We start from the raw sequence: 25,842 nt of genomic DNA, 5'->3' as shown, positions 1-25,842 counted from the left end.
TGTAGTTATAAGTGTCAAAATGTACAATACAGTACAATATTTCCCATAGACATGTAGTGTAGTAGAAGTATAAAAAAGCATAAGATAGAATACTCAAGTAAAGTACAAGTATGTCAAAATTGTACTGAAGCACAGTACTTGAGTATATGTACTTGGATACTTTCTAACACTGGCTCTGGTGAGTTCATGTTCATTTGTTACTGTTTTCAGATGTTAGAGGTCGAACAACAAATCGAATAATTGAGGAAATCTGCAGCTTCAGATCTTTCAGAATAAGAGCTGAATCTTTCTTGTGGTGATACTCGTGCAGCTCAGTGGCACATGTGTGCAGAGGTGTGGAGGTTCGGGTCACGAGAAGGTGTACCTCCGATGCCCCTCCTAACACACTATGATGCTGCAGCAGTCTGCGGTCAGCCGCTGCAGTCCGGCGTCTCGGATCAGCCGACAGCCAAACACTCCAACCAGAAGTGGCTCTACCAAACCTCAAGTACCTCCGGAGTTCATCCTGCTTCACTTGTTTTGGGTCGGATAGCAGCGGCTGCGCTCCTGTTGCTCCGAGCACACAGAGAGGACTTTCGTTAAATCGGTGCCAGTGCTCGCGCTGTTTGGTTGCAAAGTCGCGCGCTGGACGCTGCGAAAGATGAGACTTGAAACAGTTTTTAAACTTCTTCCGTGCGTTTTGTTTTTACTCCCTAACGTAATGCACGCACAAACAGGTAAGCTTACCCGTCCAAGTAATCCACAAATTCTGAGATTGACTGTGCGGTACAGGAGTTAAGTTTTCACAAATGTGATAGACAGACATCTTGTTGAACTATTCTCTGCCTTTTTCCTAAGTAAGAAAAAAAAAAGAATAATTTACAAACCTAAAATTGGAGTAACAATCGAATTGAATCGCTATATTTCAAAGAGCTCCAAGTCCTCAGATTCCTTTTGTAGTTTTTTGTCTCTGCCAAAAAAGAAGCTGACACCTTGTCATCCATCATGTCACTGTCATCCAAGGCCACATACCTCCAAATCTCCAAGCCCCTCGCGCTCTGACAGGCAGACAGGATATGGACTCTCCGACGTCCTATCCGGCTGATCAGGACTGAAACAACCAGGTGTTGAGAATGAAGTTTGTCTATTGGCAGCTTTGACAGCTCCTGTCGTCTCCTTCAGCGAATTGTCTACTTTCCACCACTGTGGCCGACTCAGTCAGGCTATATCACCTTTCACTTGACCTCTCAGGTCAGGGCCAGAAAACCTTGTGCAGTTTACAAAAACTTTTTGACGACAGCATTGGATCTTTTTCTTTCTTCTTGCTCTCAATTTTGTGGCCATATGATTTTACGGGCATGGTTTAACGTCTATGGTCACACACTATAAACCTTAAAGGGAATGTTTTGGATGATTTGAAGTGGGATTGTATAAGGAACAAGTAAAGTAAAGTAACAATGGAGACTGGTGGCTTTGGCGAAATCATAGATAACGGCTTCAGTCCCCCGTCGGAAAGCGCTGACTGACGGCAAGATAAAGCGGTGAAATTATTCTACGTATAGCGCACACTTAAACTGATATTGATATGTGTGTTGTCTTAGCAGGAGCTGCAGTAGAGTTTGTTATGAGCAGTAATATTAACGTTGTGGATTTTCTGTAAATTGACTAACGACATGTGCAGCTGCATCAATCTCATCTCCACTCGTCGCCATTCTTCTGTAGTATTCTTCTTCCCCAGGGCCCCCAGAATGTTTGACCATGTTAATGAGGTTTCATCGTAAAGTCTTGATCCTCTCTTACTGATTCTTGTAGTCTCTGTCCATTCTCTCAGTCTCACACATGGGAATGGTTCATGTGGTCACAACAATACACGGCTATGTCATATCCAGAGGTTGTCTTGACATGTTCCTTGGCAAAATGTTTAAAAGATGTTCGAGTTTTATTTTATTGGCTGTTCTTATGATCCCAAAGCACTCAAACTGTGTGTTTAAGAGTCATTTAACCTGCTGACCTTTCCCTTTCTCTGTAGCAGTTTTAGGACTTCCTTCCCCTTCCAACAAAGTTTTAAAGTCTATCATTTAGATTAGATTTATTTTTTTAAACTACACTGAGGATTTACTTTGGATTGATTCAGAGAAATAGTTTGCCTCCTGCTTTAAATTCATATTTGACCTCAAACTGACAAGTACGAGTTTTCTTAACATTCCTATGATAAGCAAACGATTGATGTTGCCAACGGCTCTGATGAATATCAAGCACTTCCTCTCTTTATGTTACAACTCATGTGCAACCATATCTTAAACATCAGCAGTCACGTCCTGGGAAGAAAAAAACACATTAATAATAATGCTGTTAGGTTTGGCTCCAGCTCAGGTCTTCTCCCTTAGAAGTTGTTTTCTGAAACTGATTTGCTCGTGCTGGTGTTTGAAGGGTCAGGTCATCATGATAGTTTAAAGGCTACAGGGAAGAGGAGGAGATTCATTTGTTGGCGTTAAAACCTGTAAACGGTGACGGGGTTTATAAGTAATTAATTACTTAACGCCAATAAGTAGATCAGGACTGAAGCGACCAGGTGTTGACAATGAAGGATGTCTATTGGCTGCTTTTGACAGCTCCTGTCGTCTCCTTCACCGGCTAGTCTGCCTGTCACCGATGTGGCAGACTCAGCAATGATATCACCTTTAACAGGACCTCTCAGGTCGGGGCCAAAAAACTTTAGCTGCGGTCCAGCTGGTCAGTATTTCTTAGATCTTTTTCTATTTCTTTGTCTCTGCTCTCACCTTTATGGCCATATTAACTATAAACCTTAAGCCTCTCTGTTTTTTGACCTCCTTAGTCAAGTGTCTTGAGTTAAAAATAATCACCCTTCCCTAATTTCCCACCCCTGCTAGCTATCAGGTTTGCTACTCGCCTCATAGAAGAGCATTTTATCAGCGGTATTGGAAACAGGCTAGTGTGTCTGCGACGTCCAAATCTTCAAAAGCAATTCTGTGACATCATCAGTCTAATTAACACAAGAGAGTCAGCTGTTGTTTCCTGACACCTCTAGCTGCTCCTGATGGTGGTTTTAAAGTAAAACCCTGAGCTTGAAACAGCAAATATGGAGCTCTATTTCTGGAGTAACTCTACTGTTATATCTTCATCAATGTGTATCATGACATCTACATACAGCAGGTATCCATCAGTCACCACGATCAAGTCTGAAATGTTGGTGCGTCAATCCTTTATAGATAATATATTGCTTATTATAAATATATGTACTTTAACTATAGTCTGTATTCTTTTGTACAGTCTTTTTATTATCACTGTTAAATATTGCTGAAATGATTTACACATGTTTCATATTTTAATGTCTTCTCAATATTTGCTAGTGACGTAAAACCTGGTTCTGTTATGTTTGTATCATATTTTCCTTTAATAACAGTTTTGTCTGTGTCTTATTCAGTGAATGTTATTATAGCCTAAATGATAACATCATGCACTCTCTCTCACGTCAGCGCATTTCATAGTCTGTGTGTAAACCTCACTACTGAGCAGCACCAGACCTTTTTACCAGCTTTGAAATCCTAATCAAAATGTTGATCTTGAATGCAGAGCAGCTGATCGGTGGACGTCAACAGTTCACTATTTGTCCTGCAGAAAGCCTTCCATATTTTTGATCATTGGTATTAACAGTGTGTGTGTCCATCCAGTGCTTACTGTTTGTCGTCTCTCTGGTTGGACTTGCAGAGCTCCCTCCTGAGTGTGCACCGGGCGGCCACTCCATCCTCCAGGACCCCTACCGCAGCACCACCTTCAGCTCCAGCTGGCTGCAGCAGTCGGCCCTGCAGGACTTTATCTGCGACCACTCCCTCACTCCAGGATGGTACCAGTTTCAGATCTTTGACAAGCCGGCCAGCATGCCCACCGAGTGTGTGGAGGTAAATGAACAACCCGTGTTGTGTATCTCTGTCACATAATTGCAGTCTATGGTTTTTGCGCATTTATAGCAAATCATGTCTGCTTTACTGTACGTCACAGCTAACTATTTTTGCAAATCCATGATACTGCGTTTTAGAATTTCTTTTCTACATCTACAGAATGCTCCACTGTAACTTCAGCACTGTTGAAGTCCACTGTTGCTTTGTTAGTAGTTTCACCCCATCAATCTTGGGCCCACTATACTTAGTCAAGGACTCCAAACTGTCTAACTTTGAGCTACAGGTTCACCTCTCTAACCCTTCAGCTGCTTCAGCTCCTAAGCTGCAGCAAAGATGTGGTGATTGCGACATACACAAGGCATATTTTATGTTGAGACGCTGCAAATGATTTTCCTACCAGTGGTTTGAAGAGAGGTTTTCTGTCTTGCAAAGAAAGAAATGTGGGTAAACTCTCTATACCTGTCTTTGTGAGACTGTCTTTTGCAGAATAATTGTCTAATTTTAATTTACAGTTCACATGTTTGCGCACAGAAATGTGCAAGACAAGTCTGACTTCAGGTATCCAAGTGTTTCTTAACCGACTGTGACCTTAGTTGAAGATCGTAAAATTCTCATGACCCCTGCTTTTTCATTTCATTACGTCAATTCTCTTTTTTCAGAAACATGTGGTAGGGAAATGTTGGTATAAGACAAATATTTGATTTAGCTTTTCTAATTTACAAACATTAATACAAAGAGATCTTCAAAATCTCTCGAGAACCCATCTGTGATCCCATGTGGAGAGACTGTCCTCACCTGAGTCTTAAAGTAATAAGATGTGCATGTGTACAAACATGAAAACATATGCTCTCCCTGGGTGATGGATATCTACAGGAGTGGGAAGGAAGGAATTTGCCGTTAACTTGTGCTACATAACAAGTCGATATCTTTATGATGACATCATTGGTGCAAAGCTGCAAATACTACCCTTTTCTATTCCTCTTTATTATTCCAAAAACATCTTTTATCAGGTGCTGAGAATAACAAACAGGAAAGCTTTTATTATAATGTCACGTTTCACCTTAATACAGCAAAGTAACCACAGTCAAATTGTTTATGTTCCCCTATCTCTTTTCATAAAAAAACATCCAGGTGAACCACTGTGGGACTCAGGCTCCTGTGTGGCTGTCCCTGGCCGAGGGTGAGTCCCTGCCGGGGCTGCTGGAGGTGAGGCAGCTGACTGCCTGCGCTGCCTGGCAGCTCTTCCCGGGCACCAGCAAAGACTGCTGCATGTTCCGCATCCCGGTCACCATCCGCAACTGTGGAGACTTCAATGTTTACCTGCTCCAGCCTACGCAGGGATGCATGGCATACTGCGCTCAGGGTATGTCAGAACAGAAAGTCATTTCTTTTCTATATCAGAGTAGAGTATCAAGACTAATTACTACAGAAACAATTGTCACCCAAGTGTGTTTGTTGCCAGTTCAGATGGTTTAAAGGTTCTCTAGACAGAATTCAGAGCAGGTCATGATTGAAGGGTTGCCTCCACACGGCTCTCAACATGGCAATGGCTGAGCAGCTAACAGTGCTAACAACTGCTGACGGAGCTAAAAGTGTTAACTTGAGGGGCAACCAGAGGATGGCCACACACACACACACACACACACACACACACACACACACACACACACACATACACACACACACACACACACACACACACACCGTCTCACCGTTGTTTTGAGCAGTTTAATAAAGAAACTATTTTCTGTCTACGAACTATATATATTATTACTAATAACATATTGATTAATTAATGTTTATTTATATTTGAGTGCAGTTTTTGCTCTCCTATCTATCTAACAGAGATGTCGGACACTTCACCCACAACGTCGCTGAGTTGCGGCCCCGACGAGGTGACCGTCGATGGAACATGTCAAAGTGAGAATCCTGCTGCTGTGTTTATGGCTTACGCTTGTCTCCTCGTGTTAGGTCAAACACCAAAACAATCACGAGGTCAGGGAGTTGCCATGCGGTCAGGAATGCACCGTCGGCCCCCTCACCGCTCCTCTTAATGAGCTGAGCATGTGTCCCGGCGTCCGCTGGGCCTCGTCTCCATGGTGACGGCCCTCAGCCAGGTTGTGAATTACGACAAGGCAGGTTTTAGGAAGCTGGTAGAGCTGGGAAGGAGAAGGGAGGTTTAATTAGAGCTAGATGAAATGTTAATTAACTTGTTTTATATAAAATAATCCAGGTTGCTGTGATTCCCAAGGTCTCTTTTCTACTTTTGAATTCAGAGAGCATTGCTCCATCATCTAATATCATCTAATCTAACACATGTTAGACTTCACTAATCTACCTCTTCTCTCCTGTCAGCTGAGCAGCCTCCCACTCCAACGGCACCAGTGATTGTCTCAGAGGTGACAGGAAAGTCCGTCTACCTGAAGTGCAGCTTTGGGAGCAGCTCCAACAGCTCCCTGGGTTACGTGGTGGCCTGGTCCCGCCTCTCACCTGAGGGCAGGAAGGAGGAGCTCAAACAGGAGACCACCATCCAGACCGCCGCCTTTATCGAGCTGGACGGCTTCAACCTCCGTCTGGGGGACAAGGTCTGATGCAGAGGCTGCAGTTCAGTTTAGAAATGTGTTTTACTTCTAGTTAAAAAGTGGACTAAAGAGGGGTTCCCAAAGACAAAGTCTGATAACACACTGCATTTCTTAGCATTGGGCTAATAGTAACCATAGGCTGATGAAAGTTAACAGACTGAACTAACTCAACCTCATTCCAGTTTTTTATCCACTTTATTCTCTTTATCATAGGAATGGGTATACATTGAAATAATGTATAATGTATAATGTATATATATATATATATATATATATATATATATATATATATATATATATATATATATATAATAGTGAAGGCCGGCCCAAGATACGAATGTCTGGAAAGAAAAAGGAACAAAAAAATCCGAACGATTTAAATGTAATCTCAATATTAACTGTCAGTAGAGCACTTCAATCGACTTCCCATTCTTCAAAAATAATAAAGTATAAATCAAAGATTTTGTGACTGAAGTTATTATTGAAACCTGTCAGCATGTCATTTTGTTTTACTGAGCGCTGGTCGCTGTGTGACCTGGCCTTAACTATAAAACCTTTTATACGTCCAGGATGTTTTCTCTTTTATTTGCTGCATGGTTACTTCTGCAATCTCTCTCTCTCTCTCTCTCTCTCTCTCTCTCTCTCTCTCTCTCTCTCTCTCTCTCTCTCTCTCTCCTGAAGGCATAATAATTCAGATTTAAAAAAGACAACAAATCTCTCGCCCTCTCTCTCTCTCAGATTTACTGCTCCAGCTCCAGTTTCTTCTTGGACTCGCCCGACATCCGTGGTGCTTCAGTGGAAAGTCCGGAGTTCTTTGCTGGGATTATGGTATATCACAGTAATCTGAAGTGTTGTAACTTTGTTAATGTGAGGTGTCTCTTGATTAACAGTATGTGTGTGACCACGGTTATCTTTAGACCAAAGAGAGATCATGAATGAATTAGAGAAGATTGATACTAATCTCATGCCTGTGCATATGGAGCTAGAGGAGGCAATTATCTTAGTTTAGCATAAAGACTGACCATCAAAATGTATCTCAAATAAATTCTACTACAGTATATTTAATTCACATTTTGACAAGTTTCCTCTTTGCTATTCAAGCTTCAAATAAATGATTAGTTCTTCCAAGAAATATCTATTTAATTAAAACCTCTCCCTCTGAATATCATGTGTTAGTGATGAAGGTTGTACGTATAAAAGCGCTGATCAGTTTAATAACTGTGTTGTGCAGCTAAGACCAGAGGTGAGCAGTGTGTCTGAGGACGGGAGGCTGTATGAGCTGGTGGTTGAGAGCACAGTTCCTGTCCCGTGTCTGGAAGAGTCCTCCTCCTCCACAGAGCAGTGCACTCTGTCTCTGCAGCTCAGCACAAGCAGTGAAGGTGAAGACATACGGCAACAATTGTTTTCCTTTTCTCTTATATCATCATGCAAATAAAACCGCACCTCATTCCTTGTTGTGTTACAGATGAGGGCTTGTTGGGTGCAGATCTGTCTCTGTCCTCCTGTGTGGTGGATCTGTCCCGGGGCCCCTGTAGGGACGGGGTTTGTAGCCGAGCTCTGATCCACTTCAGCCCAGTCACTGACTTTCACAAAGATGGCAACAGGACAACTCAGATCTCTGTTAAATCCATCGTCACACAGAATTTTCTCTGGAACGGATACTCACCAGAACCAGTTGAGGTGAACAGATGAATACTGTCATTCTGTGTGTCTTTGTTGATCGTTTATTAATTCATGAAGTTTGGATTTTTATACATCACATTGTTCTTCATCCCTCTATATATGTAATATTATTTTTTAAGCCTAATTTTAATGCACATTTTCAGATGATTTTAGCTTGTTCCAAACTATTTGTATGATTTGACTCAGTTTAATTATCATTTTGTTACATTTGTTGTTTTTTAAATATGTAGAATATTAATTTTAATAGGAATTAAATAGATTTTTAATTTCAGATAACAGTGAAGGAAGTCCCCTCAGCCTACTGCTACTCCTTCACTGATCCTCACATGATCACATTTGATGGCAGGTACTTCAGTCTCTTATTCAGTTAGTCAGGGAACATATATGTCATGTATAATAAACTGTACTATATTTAATTGCAATTTACAAGATTTAATTATATGTGAAAGTTTTAAATAGTCCATAGTGAATTTGGCATTATTTAATGGTCTATAAAAGAAGGCCGGGAGGGCAAACAATTCTCTGAATATTTGTATTTCATTGTTTACAGGCACTATGAGAACTACCAAGTTGGCACCTTTGTTCTCTACAAGAGCATTTTGAGGCCGTTTGAGGTCCATGTTCGTCAGTGGGAGTGCGGCAGCGTGGTGCACGCCGCCTCGTGTGTGTGCGGCTTCGTGGTGAGGGACGCCGGCAATGTCATCGCTTTTGACATGTGCAACGGAGAAATGGGTGAAACCAAACCTCACCTGTTTGTGAAGAACAGAGACCTGACCAAGAGCGGCATTCGCATCACAGAGTCCTACCAGGGACGCAAAGTCACGGTGAGTACGAGTCAGACACACTGCCTTCAGATTTCTAAAACAATATACAGTACAGCTGAATTAATTTAGTTAAACTCTATACTTTCTAGTTCATAAATCATAACATTATTTAGAACAAACATCATGAATATATCATCTGGCTGCTTGTTGTACACTATAGCATGATCTCTGTCTTCATGTGATTATCCCAAACCTTTGACTTTCGCAGATTACTTTGTCGTCGGGAGCGTTTGTTCGAGCCGACGTCTCTGACTGGGGAATGAGTCTGACGCTGAGAGCTCCCAGTTCAGACCGGAGCCACACCGAGGGCCTGTGTGGGACCTTCGACGGACAGTCGTCCAACGACCTCCACTCAGCAGGGGGCGCCACACTGGACCATCTGCACGCTTTTATCTCTGAATGGAGGTCAGTGTTTTTTAGAGCGGCGGATCAGTTTACACAGAAGTTTTGATCGTGGTTGATTGGAGCAGTTAACATCTTTTACATTGTTCACAGACGTATGAAGATTTAAGAGTTGTTGTCACCATGTTAACAATAGTAGCACGGCGCCTCCTCATCAGGCAGTGCAAAGACCCTTCTGTCAAACCCTGTTTCCTCTTCACTGACATCTGCTCCTTTCCTCCGTCAGGCTCCCTCCAGGCAGCAGCCTGTTTGACACCGTGCCATCCCACCTGAGTACACTGAGCCCCCGCAAGTACTGTAACTGTCAGGCAGGGCCCCGCCTCACATCTCCCAGAGCCCGATCTAGACCGGTTCCCTCCTCCGACTCCATCTGCTCTCATCATGGCAACGTGCACCTCCCCAGTGTCATCCCTACTCTGGACGTCACAGCCGAGTACATCGGCTCGGTGGAGCTACTCAAAGGTGAAGGAAATGACAGACAGCCGCTGCCTGCAGGTCACTCCGGCCAAAACTCCCAGGATCGAGGTAGTGACGCTCGGGCGCGTGAAAGAAGCTTCTCCTTGAGAGCCTCCAGGGATGGAGCTTCAACCTCAGCTCAGCACCAGCGACGCAGAGGCAGGCGGCAGTCCCACCGTTACATTTCTAACTCTCCACACCAAAGCCTCAGCCAGTCTGATCTGGAGGGGTTTTCCTACTTTTTCCCAGAGGACCACGAAGCACCAGTTCCACCAGACTCTTCCCTAACGTGGCCCACACCTTCTGGCATGACCGAGCAGCAGGCCAGGACTCAGTGTCAGCAGGCTGTGGCAGGCTCCAGCATAGCGCTGGGATGCAGCCGCCTGTTAGAAGAGTCAATAATTAGCCGCGTGGAAGCTATGTGTGTTAGCGACCTGCAACTGAAGGATGAGCAGTCATGGCTGAATGCAACTTTACCGCTGCTGGAAAATGAGTGTGAGAGGAGGCTAATTGAGGAGAGGAGGAGAGAAGAAGAGTACAAGGATGTTCTGGATGTCCTCAAGTGTCCCAATCTGTGCAACGGCAATGGCCAGTGCTCAGAGTGGGGTTGTGTCTGCTTCCCAGGATTTGGGTCATATGACTGCAGTTTGCTGTCTGGTAAAATACTAAACATACACGGTCACAGACACACTAATCCTACTGAGGACTTTACAGTGTACAGTTACACGAGGGATTCAAATGTAACCGGATTGATCCACTAAAAAGTGCTTAGACTGTAGCATGATACAGAGCTTCAGAGGACTCGCTGCACACAGAGAGAGATGAGAGGAGAACTTTGCCACTTTTCAGCCGGCTCTGTGTCACTGCAGCGCAGGCAGCATGTGCAGATGAACGACGGCGAACAGGGAGCTCTGGGCGCTGCGGCATGGACTGAGGCCGGGCACTGTTCATGTACTGCCCGAGCTGCAGCGACACAAGGCTGGTTCCCCTTAAATGAATTAGACCGCAGCCACATTGTTTTGCTATACAAAATACAAACACAGTACATTAAATTAAAAACAAACCTAAACTACTAAAAATACATTTAGCAGTGACTTGCACACATCGATCTTTCCGAATAACTTCTATAACGACATACTCATACTGTGAGACATATGGTGATGTTCTATAAATTCTCAGGTCTAACAGTCCATGCACTTTTTGTTGTTGATGTTTTGAAGACCAGATCCCAGAGATCACTGAGCTGGAGAAGGAGGGTCTGTGTGACGTCCGACAGGGAGGCTGCTCCACCGTCAAGGTCTACGGTCAAGGCTTCAAGGACTACTACGAGCTCAAGTGTGAGTTTGTTAAAGAAAAGGTACTTTGATTTTCAGCTTCTTTTTGCAGATCGTCAGATTTCAAGTATTTTCATGATTCTGATTAACGCTTAGTTTAGAGACAAATAGGAGTCCAACCGAGAGACACAAAGCTTCCTACCTATGCAACTTTATTTTGTCTTTTATTAAAGTAATCGTCGACAATTGACAAAGTTTTTTTTATCACATTTGCTGCTGTGTACATTCAGAATTAAGGGGGATTCACAATCGTAAATGAAAGCATGTAAACACAGTTATGGTGGGGATGTTATTAAAGCATGATCATGTAAAATACCTCTGTGTAGTGTTGTGGGGGTGAAAGTAATGGGTCAAATTTGACGCTGAACAATAAATCCAAAATGATGACGTAGGTATCTACAGTGGGACTCCTGTTAACCCTTTAAATATTTACAGCTAACATTTCTCAATGCACTTTTCTGGTCGGAATAAAGCTGTCAGCTTGTGACTGATAAAGGTGGATGCCAGATTTGTGCATTTATACCCATCGTGACATCTATATTTTCCTCTCTTCTCGTCTTTCTCTGTCTTTTTTCCGTTCTCTTGTCAAGTTTGAGGATTGGGAGTGGGTTCTGGACGATCCCCAGTTTGTCCTGGCCATGTTTCTGGATGCGACGGCTCTGGAGTGCCAGCTCCCCCTGGAGGACAGCCGGGCTCCTGCAGAGCTGGACCTGGCAACAGTGACAAACAGACCACTGGCCCGCTGGCAGATTAAAGTTAGTCACATCTCCAACCATTTCTGCAATGCACACTATTGAAACTGCTCTCCAAAGATCAATCCTGTCCAGTTGATTCTGGTCTCAGGTTTCTCTCTTTGAGCTTTTATTCCTATTTTCTCTACAATTTATTTTCTCCATTCCCAGCCTTGAGCCCTTTTCAATTTGCATGCAACTTCTATTATTATTTGTGTCAGATATTTCATTTCCCAATATGAGATTAAACAGCAAATCTGCATTGAAGTATGAAAAGCAGACAGATGTGAAGGTTTGCTGGCTGCAGTGTTGGAAAGGCTCCACAGAGTGCTGCTGGTGGTTTTCTCAAGCTTTGAATAGTCAGTAGTGTGAAACAGTGAACATTGATTGGTTTACTCAATATGGGAATACTTTTTTTCAACACTGTTAGATTTGGTAAACATTTATTTTTGAGAACATGTGTCACTGAGGAGGGTCTCCCCAGCGTCGTTTCTATTGTCTAACTCAAGGTGAAATTACACCAGACATTATTTTCAGATTGTACAAGAACTGTATTGAAATATTTGCGCAGTTGAAAATGATTAAATGTGAGCGACAACAGTTCCCCTCACTACAGCTCAGTTTATTTGTTGAATGCCTTTTCCCAGTGATCCACAGTAATCAAGCTTCTGCTGATGGCAGGTATCCAATGATGGCTACAGCTACAGTAACGCCAAGATACTGACTCTGTATGACGGAGCCTGCCAGATCTGCAGCCTCAACACTGAGGTCCTCTGTACCCTGAGGGTAAGACAGCGTTCTTGACAGTAAAAATAATTTCATGCATGGATCCAAAAGTACAAATATCCCCAAAGATACATTTTCCTCTCAGCCTGCTTTCCTTCATCCTTTACCTGTCACATCTTCACACTATCAGCCCCAAATCTCTGCTTCAGGTTTTAGAGCTCTATTTCCATCTGTCTCGGAGATGTAGGAAAAAAAACATCCTTTAGCACAGCTCAGAACCAGGACAAGTTGTAGCATAAATTTCACCAAAGAAGAGATCTGTGCCAGACTGCGGAGGAGACACGTCTGCTGTGATCACTGCACGACACTACTTCTAATCTACTGAAAATAAAAGGCTTTATATATTGTGTTATACAGCAGTTGTGCTGTTGGTAAGAAACAGCCACTTTAACACCCTTAAAGGCACTAAAATGTACATGAAACATATAACAAAGTAGAGCTGCATGACTGTTTTATTATCGATTAATCTGCAAATTATCTTTACAATTAGTCGTTTAATCTGAAAAAATAAATGATATAATATAAAACAGAAGGAATAAAGCTGGTCATCACATCTTGAGAGGCATGACATTCTCTGGTGGGGTTTTATTTTTGCTTTGATTTTCTCTCGATCGATCATTAGACAAGTTGTTCAGCAGCTCTGTATTAAAGTGAAAGAGGCAAAGCAAACATAACTAACATTTTTCTGCATTTTGGAGAATCTGTGCCTCTTCCAACAAACCATTAACGTTTATGTTTGTGCTGCCGTTTTACTTTTACAGCTGGTCTGGTCTGTACAGGCGAGGATACAATTTAAAATCAATTGTGCATATGCCTCTGTAAATCAGCTCATATATCTACTAGATATTTATGATTAGATTATTTAGAAATGTATTATTTTGTATTGTAAAGTGTTGTTTTTAGATATTTTCTTCTATGAAAAAAGTCATTTATAATTCAATGCAATGTTTTCTGCAGTAGAGTGAACATTCATCATGCGACTGCAACTGTAATTTAGTGTCGCTAAATGTGTGAGCTAGCCTGAAACACAGGAAACAATTATCTTTGTTTTCCTCAAAATAAATATGCGGGTTCATTTGTTTCAACAAAACTGGCCATGTTCTGCTCATACATACACCTATGTAGCTCACTGAGGTCAGTTTGTTTCAAAGAGAAATAAACACTGAACAAATTGTTATTTATTGTCTTTTGTTCCCAGGAGAAAACCTGCAACATTGACGGCCTATGTTACAGGGAGGGGGAGTCCAATCCCAGCAGCCCTTGCCTCACATGTCGCCCGGACTCGTCCAAACACACATGGTCCATAGCAGAGAGTATGTACATAGAAATGTCGACGTTTCTCATCTGGTTCCTCTCATAACTCAAGAAGTCTAGACTGTAATGTACAAGAAAAAGTTTTGAATGTCTCACTTGGTCAGTAGCGCTGAGGTTGGATAGTCATCACTCAGTTTTGTAGCTGGTAGATGCTCAGGGCTGTTTTGATAATTTGTCAGCAGCTCTGTGCAGATTGGAGCCATTGAAGTTGCTTCAGTCCCCCGGCGCTGATATGTGGACAGCTTTACCTCTTTGTTGCACTTTCTGACCAACTTTGCTTCTTCAACTTAAAGTAGGTCAAACGGTGCTCTGGTCCGTTCAGAAGAAAAGACAGAATATGTAGCATTGACCGAACCGAAGTTAGTTCACTGATCTGAATGATGATGATGATGATGATGATGATGATGATGATGATGATGATGATGATGATGATGATGATAGCAGGACACAGTGTGGATTATTGATTAGGATCAGTCCATCTACTCACAGATCAAGCTCATTACCAGCCGTGACAGCGACGCTGGTATTGTTTTAAGCTTGTGAGTCTGTGTGTGTGTGTGTGTGTGTGTGTGTGTCATCATGGCAAAATGTGCTCCTGGAGACACATACTGTTGCGGAAACTTCCACAGAAGCTGTTTCGAGTAAATTGCCTGGTGTTTATATTTCTGTCTGTCTGTCTATCTCTCTGTATGTCTGCAAACAGATTTTTGGCACCTGTGATAATACCGTGATAATACACTCACAAAGTTTTGTGAGCAAGATACACTCACAAAACTTTACAGATGGGTAGTTGAGACCAAAATTATGGTCATGTTCAAAGATGGCCGTGGACCGAGCAAAGGTGAGTGAAGGGGCCGCACCGCTTTACGCCCCTGCCCCGATTTGGCATTGCAGCTGGTGTGAACCCATCGCAAAATGGTCTCTAGTTTGTTCATGTATGCATTTAATGATTACATCATGTATATATTAAAAGGTACAGCCTGATCTATAATGGGGGTTTTTTTAGGCTGATTTTGATATTTTAGAGGGAAAGAAATTTGTTGACAATATATCGACTGTCTGGTAATTCTTTAACATAAACTCATTCAGCATTCCTTAACATTGGTTATTAAGCCTTTTAACCAACATGTGAAATGAGTCGGACATTTCACATGTTGAAAGAATAACGTCAAAATCACAACACTAACAGAAAGTGTAGAAAATGATAAACACTTTAAAATTAAAATAGACTAAACTAGAGACCATCTTGTGATGGGATCACACCGGCCGCAATGCCAATGTGTGCCAGTGGCGTAAAGGGGGGAGGGGCAATGCCTCCTTTGATCCCCCTTGCTTTGAACTCAAACTTTATTTTGATATCAATTACACACCTGTAAAGTTTCGTGACTGCATCTTGCAGGATTGCGACGCTATCACAGTGACACAATCTGTCCACAGACACAGCCACAGACTCACAAGGTTGTCGCAGCTGATAATAACTGCCTCGCCAATGTGATGTTTTCAGAAGTCAGAAGTTTTATTCGGTCTCTCACTTGTTGCCTCCTTTGTGTTTCCCATCAGAGAACGAGCCCCCGGTGCTCCAGTCGTTGCCGTTTCATCTCCGATCCTACCAGGGGGAGGATTTCATCTACCAGCTACAGGCTCGGGACCCCGAGGGCTCAGCGGTGCTCTTCACCCTGGAATCAGGTCCTGAAGGGGCATCTCTGTCTCCGGCCGGCCTGCTGATGTGGAAGACTGAAACTACAGACACACACACTTTCCGGTTTACTGTGACGGACGACTGTAACGCTGAGACCAGAGCCTCCATACAGGTAATGCTGGGATTGTGTTTCCATTGTGTGTCATGGTGTGACCTGAACAGTCCTATTGTATAGGGTATAGGGTTAGGGTTAGGGTTAGGGTTCAAGCAGTTCAAGCAGTTCAAGCAGTGTTCAAGTAGTGAAGTTCAAGTAGCATACATGTTTGTACATCATTTAAATCAAACTCTCTGTTTTAATATTTCAGTTGATATTTGATCAACTGTTTCTGAGGAGAAATGGATCCTGATATTTTTATATACATTTTAAAATCTTAAAATCTTAAGACTTTTATTATTTGGTCAGTTTATTGATTTTTATATTTTTTTTCGTAACACTTTAAAGACTTTTAAAAACCTGTAACACCTCTTTGTCTATGTAATTAACGGAGGTTAGGTTAATTTGGTACAGTCAAGTTTAACCCGTCTTTTGTGAGCAGCTTTACTGCAGCAGTACGTCTTTATTGAGATGTATATTGAGGGAGGGGTGAGTATCATAAGTGAATTCTTGTGCGGGTCCAAAAGGGGCAGATTTGTGGTCAAGAGCCCACCACAGCCTTTGGCTCTCCATAGACAATTCTTTGTTGCTTCCTGCCACTAGAGGGCGCTAATAATATGTAAATCTCTGCTCATGGCCACTCTCTATCACAACTCCATATTACAATCATTTTAAGCACGTTTTGTGTTTGTTGTGTGAAAAAAGTGACAAATAACAAATGATTAAAAAACATATCTATATATATATATATATATATATATATATATATATATATATATATATATATATATTTATCAGAATAAAACTGATTGATGATTTAATTAGTTTTGTGTTGATGGCCACTAGTGTCCCACAATGCAATGCATACAGGAAATAAAGTGCTGCTCACAACTGCAATTTTTTTTCTCTTTCTTTTCTTTCCTAAATTGAATTAGCAGTGCCGTCCTTCAGTCACAGTTTGATTGACATGCATCACCGTACATTTCCTGTTAGTATAAAGTGGTAAACTACTAGATATATTTCTTATATACTAATTGTGTTATTATGTATGCAGCATATTCTGTAGTTTTATATAATAAGTAATTATGACGCTGCTTTGGGCAGAAAGCAGGAGCAGCAATATTAACTCTTTGGCATATTTGATCTTCTCAGTTCCAACAATAGGAAATGATAAATGTGAGGTAACTACTAAGTAGCTTTTACATTTTCATACTTACGAGACTATTTACCAGAGTGACCTTGTTTGTTTGTCTGTGTATTTGTTTATTGATCTGTTTACTTTTTTTCTTCTTTATTGTATTTATTCAGAGTTTCCCTGAGGGATATATTAATAACAACAGCAATAAAAATAATATATTTTATTTATAGAGTGCTTTTCGTAGACACACTTTTACATTTAAAAGTTGAAATGATCATATTAAACAACACACTAAAACACACAACATTAATTACACACTAAAAGCAGTTTAAAGTGTGTCATTGCTTCTATTTGACATACCTGTTTCTGTTTCCTCCGTCCTTCAGGTGTCTGTGCGTTCCTGTGAATGTCTGAATGGAGCTTCCTGTGTGACCAACATCAACCTCCCTGCCGGCAGCGGGGAATACCTGTGTGTCTGTCTCAATGGATTTAAAGGAGAAAGGTGTGAGGTGGACATTGATGACTGTAAACCTAACCCTTGCAGACTGGGTCGCTGCATTGACGGCCCCAACTCCTTCTCCTGTATCTGTCCACCTGGAATGACAGGTAGGGTTTAACCTGCAGAGCTGTTATTTCTTCAAACCACCCCCGGGTAGACAGAGCAAAAGGGCTTGCGAGTGTCTTGGTTTGAGAGTAGAAGTCTTATCTGCAGGGCTGCATTCATCTGTGACACTTATTGACTTTTATTAGGAGCAAGAGGAATTTTAAAAACACTGATTCTTCTGCAGAAGTTCAGGCTGCCACCCTTAGAGGATTTACATTGTTGGAGTTGTGGCCATCATTCCTATTAGTTTTGAAAAGAAAAGAGATGCTGATCTTTGCCCACACTGTCCATTGAAAACATCCAGTAGATCTTACATTATCTTCTGGTTCAAATGTGTTAGTTGTGTGAGTTTTATGCTGGAGCAATTTATTACAATCAACACTTCTGGACTATACTTCCACATAAATTCACCACCTGTAGCACGTTGTCCTGTTATCATCATCTATACAGTAACATTGATGGCTGAAACTAAGAAATTGGTTTAAGAAAAACTAACATATACTTTTAAATGACAACCTAACAAGAACACAAGAGGCCCGTGTGAAACTGAAAGCCAAACAATGAAATCAACTTTTTGTGTCAATTGTGTTGCATTGCCTGTTTAATATGCGTCACATAGACATCTCACCCAATTTCTTCCCTTTTCGTTGTTTATAGTTGTTTTTTAAATGATGTAATGTTTGCTTTTTAGGCCGCACATGTAGAGAAGATATAGATGAGTGCATCTCGCAGCCTTGCTTTCCTGGAGTGGGCTGTAACAACAGGCTGGGCTCTTTCATCTGCGGAGTCTGTCCACAAGAATACAACGGTGACGGGAAAATGTGCACGCGTAAGTCTTCTACCTCACATTTAAGGTTGTTAAGTAGAATCAATTCAATGTTGGTTTTAGTGTTTTCACCGGATCAGAGGCAGTGAGTGAACATCAAGTGTATTGGCCCACTTCTAAGCCATATCCTCTCATATCTAAAGATGTATATCCGTCTAGCTCTTACTATTGGATTCATGCATTGATAAGAAAAGTGTTGTTTTTATTTGTTTCCAAAGGAAATCAAGAGTCTCCGGTCAAAGCAGTGACCACACCAGAAAGAGTACAGCAGGTTTCATTGAGGCCCAAACCCGCGGGCCCATCGCCGTGCTCCAGGAGGCCGTGTCACCCGGGCGTCCAGTGTTTCCAAAGCAGCCACGTCTCAGCTGGCTTCGTCTGTGGACCGTGTCCTGCCGGTCTCTACGGAAACGGGCGGACTTGCACAGCAACAGGTGAGAGTGACGTAATTATTTTAATTCAAAACTAATGCGAGTGAAATAGTGAGGATGTTGTATGGTTTTAATTGTAGGCTATATTGAACATCTTTTGAAAATCCACAAGCTAGTTTGACTTGCATAATATTATAATAAAGTTTGTATCATTATCATTATATATGTATAAATTAATGACAAATGTTTTTTAAAATATTCTTCCTTTGAAAGTGACATTTAACTGAAGGAAATTGTATTAAAAAATAGTAGTTGTAGTAGCATATTTGGAGTTTTTTACTCTTTTGCTTATATATTATTTACTTCATATTGTCATTTGTGCTTCACAGTATTGACAAGAAATCCTTTTCAGAGTAATACTAATTATTATATATATATATTTCTATATAGCACAGTTCATACAGTTACAGTACTTAGTATTTAAAATAAAAACTTCAAAGCGACAGGACAAAATCACAGCTTAGAAATAGAATGGGAAATAACAGCAATGGTATCAATGAATAACATTGAATAAGAAATAATTGCAACATATTTTAGAAGTTTTAACACATTTAAATCTGGTTAGCATTAAATCAATAATCAATAAGAAGGTATATAAGCAGAATAATGAGATTGTTATTCCATGTGGTCACCTAAGAGCTTTAATGCATGTTTTAATGTTGACAAACCTATAATTGTGTTAGTTTTTTAAGTCATATCCTCTAACTTCCAGTATTTTACAGGTCAGGGGAAAATCACCACTGGAGCAGATGATCATATTCATATCATTAAATCAAATTCCAGCAAGGAAATGACTCCCACCTCCTCCTCCTCCTCCTCCTCTTCATCGTCTCCCACCTCACCCAGACGAACCCACACTATTGACAGAAAGACCACAGCGACGCCGCAGAATCAAATGGCCACCAGAGTGTTCGCCCCCACCGTGCACAGAGGTCAACCCAGCTGGGTAGAGCTGAACCCCGACCTTACCACCGGGGTCAAATGGGGGTCACCATATCTCCATGTGACCTGTGCTGACTCTCCCTGCTTCTCCGGTGTTCCCTGTGAGCCCACCGTCACCGGCTCCTTCAAGTGTGGACGTTGCCCGTACGGCTACACCGGAGATGGAGTCACATGTAAAGGTACTGTAGTCTTTAAACAGCTTCCTGTTTAGGAAGTATATGGGAATTAAAGGTGTTGACTGTCAGACAATCAATACAGAGCAAATAAGCAGTGCCAGGCAAACAATATATCATTAATACTGTATTACTTTCTGTATGTACAATCAGGCCTTGAAAGGAAGAGAATATAGTGCTTGGCCCAGATTTTCCAAATCAGACGATTATATCATTCCTTCATTGTTTAATATGGCTGGAAAGTTGTCCCATTAGTGCGTGACAAATAACAAATGTACTTCAGTCACTTTTATGCAAATTTTATTGCAGGATAAATGACTTAAAGGGGTAATAAATGAATGCATTGGAGTGGCATGTCCTCCAATCATGGTTGGATTTCTTCAAGTAACCATGTCATGTGATTTCAGCCGTGTGCAGGTATCAGTGTGGCAGGAACATGGAGTGCACTCTGCCCAACACCTGCACCTGCCAGGAAGGCTACACCGGATACAACTGTCATATTGGTGAGAGAGAGACTTGTTTAGTTTTGTGCTGGAAAAAAGTGCCAATATACAAGTTGTTTTGCATATTATTATGAAGTAAATGTTGATTGCACAATGTAATGGCAGTAGATTAATGACACCATTGGCGTTTAGATTGGTTTCATATAAGCCTCGTTGTCACTATGCTATTCTGTCTGCCACCAGGTATGATCAAAAGTCTCTTAAAGAAGCCATCATCACCGGCATAAACTCATTTGCATGTTGGTGCCATCCTCACACACTCATTTGAATAAAGCTTAGTAGTTGCTGTCGGCAGAAGATCGATGGACTGTGATTACTGCAGCAATTGGGAATTCATTCATAACAATATAATATATTTGAATACATTTCTTTCCTGCATTTTCCACGATATTCTCAACAGCGGCGCTAACAATAATACCACTTGGAAACTCTAGGGCGGGAAAAGTTTAAAAGATTTCTATTGCCACTTTAAATCGTATCTCTCTTGTTGACACCTCTGCCACTCACACAGTGGTAAGACAGTTAAACCTTGGAGTTCTCTGCACACTGTCATCGCACATTACTGTTAACTCACCTCTGAGGGTTTGTCTCATTTTCCTGTGTCTAATTTTGCTGCCACCTTTCTTCCCTCTCAGCCGTGTGTCGACCTGACTGCAAGAACCAGGGGAAATGTGTGAGACCTAATGTGTGTGAATGTCCCGCGGGTTACAGCGGGCCCACCTGTGAGGAAGGTAACCTGAGCTCATATTCACACCTGTCCAACATGCTGACACACAGAATACTGATGGGGATCCTTGTGTTGTTTTACAAACCTGTGTGTGTGTGTGTGTGTGTGTGTGTGTGTGTGTGTGTGTGTGTGTGTGTGTGTGTGTGTGTGTGTGTGTGTGTGTAGCGAGCTGTGAGCCGCCTTGTCAACATGGAGGCACCTGTCTGGCCAGAAACCTGTGTACCTGCCCCTACGGCTTCGTGGGACCCAAATGTGAAATCAGTGAGATGTTGCTTAAGTACTTTGACCGAGTGAAACACTTTGTGAAGTTGCAGTCTGTGAGATTTACATCTGTCTGTAAATATTACAGTGACACATTTTAATGTTATCATAATGTTAACAGGTCAACGTACGTCCGTCTGTCCTTCCATCAGTTTTATCTATGTCGGTTTGACTCATTTGTTTTCTGTCTTTGTTTTAGCTGTTTTAACTTTTAAATGCACTGTAAGGCGATCTTGGGTGTCCTGAAAGGCGCCTCTATATAAAATGTATTATTATTATTATTATTATTATTATTATTATTATTATTATTATTATTATTATTATTATTATTATTATTATTATCTGTCCTTCCGTCTGTCCTACCGTCTGTCCTTCCGTCTGTCCTTCCGTCTGTCCTTCCGTCTGTCCTACCGTCTGTCCTTCCGTCTGTCCTACCGTCTGTCCTACCGTCTGTCCATTCCGTCTGTCCTACCGTCTGTCCTTCCGTCTGTCCTTCCGTCTGTCCTTCCGTCTGTCCTTCTGTCTGTCCTTCCGTCTGTCCTACCGTCTGTCCTTCTGTCTGTCTGTCCTTCCGTCTGTCCTTCCATCTGTCCTTCCGTCTGTCCTTCTGTCTGTCCTTCCGTCTGTCCTTCTGTCTGTCTGTCCTTCCGTCTGTCCTTCCGTCTGTCCTACCATCTGTCCTTCTGTCTGTCTGTCCTTCCGTCTGTCCTTCCGTCTGTCCTACCATCTGTCCTTCTGTCTGTCTGTCCTTCCATCTGTCCTTCCGTCTGTCCTTCTGTCTGTCCTTCTGTCTGTCCTTGCATTCCATTCTCATCAACGTGATATCTCAGGAACGCATTGAGGGAATTTCTTCAAATTTGGCACTAACGTCCACTTGGACTAAAGGACGAACTGATTAGATTTTGGTGGTCAAGGTCACTGTGACCTCACACAAAACGTTTTTGGCCATAACTCAAGAATTCATATGCTGATGCTGAAAATGTAATCTAATCTAATACGATCTAATAGGATAGAATCATGCCTCATGAATTGATGATGAGGGGGGTGATGCTGTGATGTAACTTTCCTGGGATGTTCTATTAATGGACTTTGAGTTTCTGTAGCCGTATGAGCTTAATAAATATTCATCTGTTTCAGTGGTGTGTAACAGGCACTGTGAAAATGGAGGCGAGTGTGTTTCTCCTGATGTCTGCAAATGCAAACCTGGCTGGTATGGACCCACATGTAACTCAGGTACAACGTAACACCTGTAACCAAGTGTGCAATCACACTGCAGCTACATGCTGTTCTATTGATATATTTCCCTCACATGTAACACAGATTTAATATTTTATAGACCATGTTGCTCGGTAGCACAACATGTAATCGTAAGACATATCACTTGCATTTGACAATACAGTATATCTGATATTATACAGGAAAACGTACAGGCTTGTCTCTGCCTTATACTGTAAATTCAAAAGAAAGCTTGAAATACAAATATTAAATGTGTGTAATCTAAATGTGGCTCCTTGTGTCTTCCACAGCTCTCTGTAACCCCGTCTGTTTGAATGGAGGAACATGCATTAAGCCAAACATCTGTGCCTGTCCCAGTGGCTTCTATGGCTCCCAGTGTCAAATTGGTAAAACTGTGATGAATATTTATCACACTGAGGTGGAACAGCAGAGCAGTACATGTGTGCAAATAAACCTGTTTCTATTTCAGCTACTAGGAGAGGATCTTTGAGGTGGTGGCTTATATGATGAGGCTCTTCAATACAGTAACAATCAGGGTTAAAGAGATATATTAGTTTGCTGATACTGGCTTTTTATTTAAACTCTAATAATATCAGTCTACTTCTGTGATGGAGGTCCCCTGTATCTGCATCAAAACACATCCTTTTAACTCCTTCTCTGGTGGATTAATTATCCATTTAAGAACGTCATCTTTCCCTTACAATTTATTCAATTTGGGTCACCAAACTGCGAAACTAAGAAGAATTGCATTAGTCTGGGTTTCAATTAAGAGTTGCATGGAGAGTTGATTTCCACTAATAATATGATTATTTTCTGATCCCTGCAGGCAGATACACAGACCTCGCTAAGGGGCTTTCTTTTCCTATTTAGTACACTAGTTTACCATTTTCTGAATTTCAGAAGTTTGAAATATTTATGAATAAAAGGTTGAAGGCTATGTCAATATTTCTTTTCAGTGTTCAGTGTGATTTACATTTCTAGGAGCCACCTGTTATCTTAACAGTTTAATATTGTGTGTTTTTCAGCCGTATGCAGTCCACCTTGTAAGAATGGAGGTCAGTGTATGAGGAACAATGTGTGCTCCTGTCTTGAAGGCTACACGGGAAAAAGGTGTCAAAAGAGTGAGTCGAGTCTTATTTAAAGTGATACTCGCACTGGCAGCCCGCAACTCAATATGTTAATGTAATGTGTAACTAAATGTGTTCCAGGTGTATGTGAGCCGATGTGCATGAACAAAGGTAAGTGTGTGGGACCGAACACATGCTCCTGTGCGTCAGGATGGAGAGGGAAGAGGTGCAACATACGTGAGTGACTCCATGTTTTATTCACACCAAAGACATATCATTGCCAATTTCTGTCGATGAACTAATTTAATAATCCACTAATAGCTGCAACTCTAATTAAAAGGCCCTCACCCCAACTTAACTATCTGTAAAGCATTTGGGTTGTAGAGCTTTGAGTGGGTTATGCCCAGCGTGGGAGGAATCAATACCTGGGAGGCTCAGTTCAGGGTCAAATTAATCCCATTCCCACTCGACAAACGCTGTTTCATTGTGACTTTATTCATAAAACACACGACTTTCTCTTACACAACAGCAGGTGAGCACTGCAGTTAAGATACTTTCCATTTCTTCATCGCAAGCAGCCACTAAGATTATTATTATTAACTTTTTTTGATAGTAAATAATATCATTTATTTACAGTTTACAGTTACAGCATCCAGCTTATGTCGGGAGGCAGTGTGTTGGATTTTAACCAGACAAGATTTGCCAAGGTATTCATGCCTCCCTTTCTGTTTTCTCTCTGTAGCCGTCTGCCTGCAAAAGTGTAAAAATGGTGGCGAGTGTTTGGGACCAAACACCTGCCACTGTCCCACCGGCTGGGAAGGTCTTCAGTGTCAAACACGTGAGTGTATTCATAATTAAACAATGCAGTGGTGTAGTGAGACAGGACGTACAGCAGAGTACAGGAGTTAACTTGCCCTGTCATATCTGAACTTTCATTTTACCATTGTGCAGTTTGTTGCCAGGATAAACAGACATAATATTATTTTATTATTGATATATATTGATACCCTTTTCAGCGGTCTGTAAACAGCGGTGCCTGAACGGAGGGAGGTGTGTCCTTCCTGACTACTGCCACTGTCGGAAAGGCTACAAGGGCCTCACCTGCGCACTTAAGGTCAGCAAAGGAGTCACGCTTTATATACAGTACATGTGTCTGTGCAGCTCAGAGGGGAAAACACCAATAACTCCCTCACTAAATAGCCAGGGATGTTTGGAAAACCCCAGAGGGTCATCCAGATGCACGATGGTAGGAGGCAGAGAGTGGGGATACTTTTTGTGCACGTTGAAAGAATGTGTATCCCACTATAACGTTTGCCAGAAAAGAAGAAACGTATCCATATTCACTAAAGTCATTAGGCGTGATCTGAAGTACACACACTTTTTAAGTCTTTGGGGATTCTGGAAACTCCTTCAACACAAGTGATGTTAAATGACCTTCACCAGGTATTTATGTTCCATATGAGTCTCGAATGTAACTCTAATACATGAAAGGCGAGAGGCACTAACTTGGGCTTAGGCTCTACGTTCATTTAAAGGTCACCTTAGATATATTGGAAAATCTAAGTTTTAATGAATTTACGTTTGCACCTTCACAGGCGTCGCAAGCATGATGGAGAAGAAAAGAGAAACGGGATGAACGAAGCTTCGAAGTGCACAAAGCAAGGAGAGAGCATCATGGACTGTGTGTGTGTGTGTGCGGTGCTCTGTGCACATTTGAAGGCTAACAGGGGGACATGATGTATTGCACTTGTCTGCTCTGTATATCACTACCTCAAGGCTCACAGTCACACACATCTGTTACATGCATCAGCAGAGGCTTTCCACAGATGTGTGCGTGTTACTGCACAGTGTTGTGTAAAATACGTAAATGACAAATGATGTTTCAGTGATTATTCATTCATACGCTGTAGGTCATTGCCAGCAAGCTTTTAGCCAATTTAGCCAAATTAAATCTTTGTTTGTTTCTCACTTCTGAGAAACATAAATGCAAGTCTGCTTTATTGATTAAGCCTAATTTAGATGGTACACACCAGTAACTTGTTTAACTGAAGATTTGAATGTGTTGCCACTTTATTGCTTTTATTAATATATTGTTTGATTGGGTAAAGTAATGACCACCTTTTAGAGTTATAT

The 25,842-nt window shown here is 41.6% G+C and overlaps 1 protein-coding gene across 1 annotated transcript; it reads left to right on the top strand.

The window, feature by feature from the left end:
• Positions 1-528: 528 nt before the first annotated feature.
• On the top strand, positions 529-25,842 carry vwde (von Willebrand factor D and EGF domains). The gene is made up of 31 exons (XM_029451543.1): positions 529-716; positions 3,709-3,899; positions 5,031-5,262; positions 5,745-5,819; positions 6,255-6,484; positions 7,220-7,309; positions 7,713-7,860; positions 7,947-8,161; positions 8,437-8,510; positions 8,715-8,988; positions 9,197-9,393; positions 9,617-10,503; positions 11,067-11,203; positions 11,771-11,935; positions 12,593-12,697; positions 13,896-14,010; positions 15,572-15,822; positions 17,329-17,548; positions 18,238-18,375; positions 18,591-18,803; positions 19,523-19,921; positions 20,323-20,418; positions 21,054-21,149; positions 21,311-21,406; positions 22,544-22,639; positions 22,933-23,028; positions 23,668-23,763; positions 23,851-23,946; positions 24,452-24,547; positions 24,726-24,823; positions 25,305-25,842. The coding sequence occupies exons 1-31, from the start codon at positions 641-643 to the stop codon at positions 25,317-25,319; spliced, it is 5,313 nt and encodes a 1,770-aa protein (XP_029307403.1). The 5' UTR covers positions 529-640; the 3' UTR covers positions 25,320-25,842.

Source organism: Cottoperca gobio, chromosome 16 (assembly GCF_900634415.1).
Source record: "Cottoperca gobio chromosome 16, fCotGob3.1, whole genome shotgun sequence".
NCBI classification, from domain to species: Eukaryota; Metazoa; Chordata; class Actinopteri; order Perciformes; family Bovichtidae; genus Cottoperca; species Cottoperca gobio.
This window is presented reverse-complemented; position numbering and strand designations above follow the sequence as displayed.

What these genes read in the sequence shown, in the direction of transcription:
- vwde (XM_029451543.1), top strand. Translation starts at nt 641, where the DNA reads ATGAGACTTGAAACAGTTTTTAAACTTCTTCCGTGCGTTTTGTTTTTA. An exon ending in CATGGCATACTGCGCTCAGG is followed by an intron (nt 5,263 to 5,744) that starts GTATGTCAGAAC and finishes TCTATCTAACAG; the next exon opens with AGATGTCGGACACTTCACCC. An exon ending in CGGATACAACTGTCATATTG is followed by an intron (nt 20,419 to 21,053) that starts GTGAGAGAGAGA and finishes CTTCCCTCTCAG; the next exon opens with CCGTGTGTCGACCTGACTGC.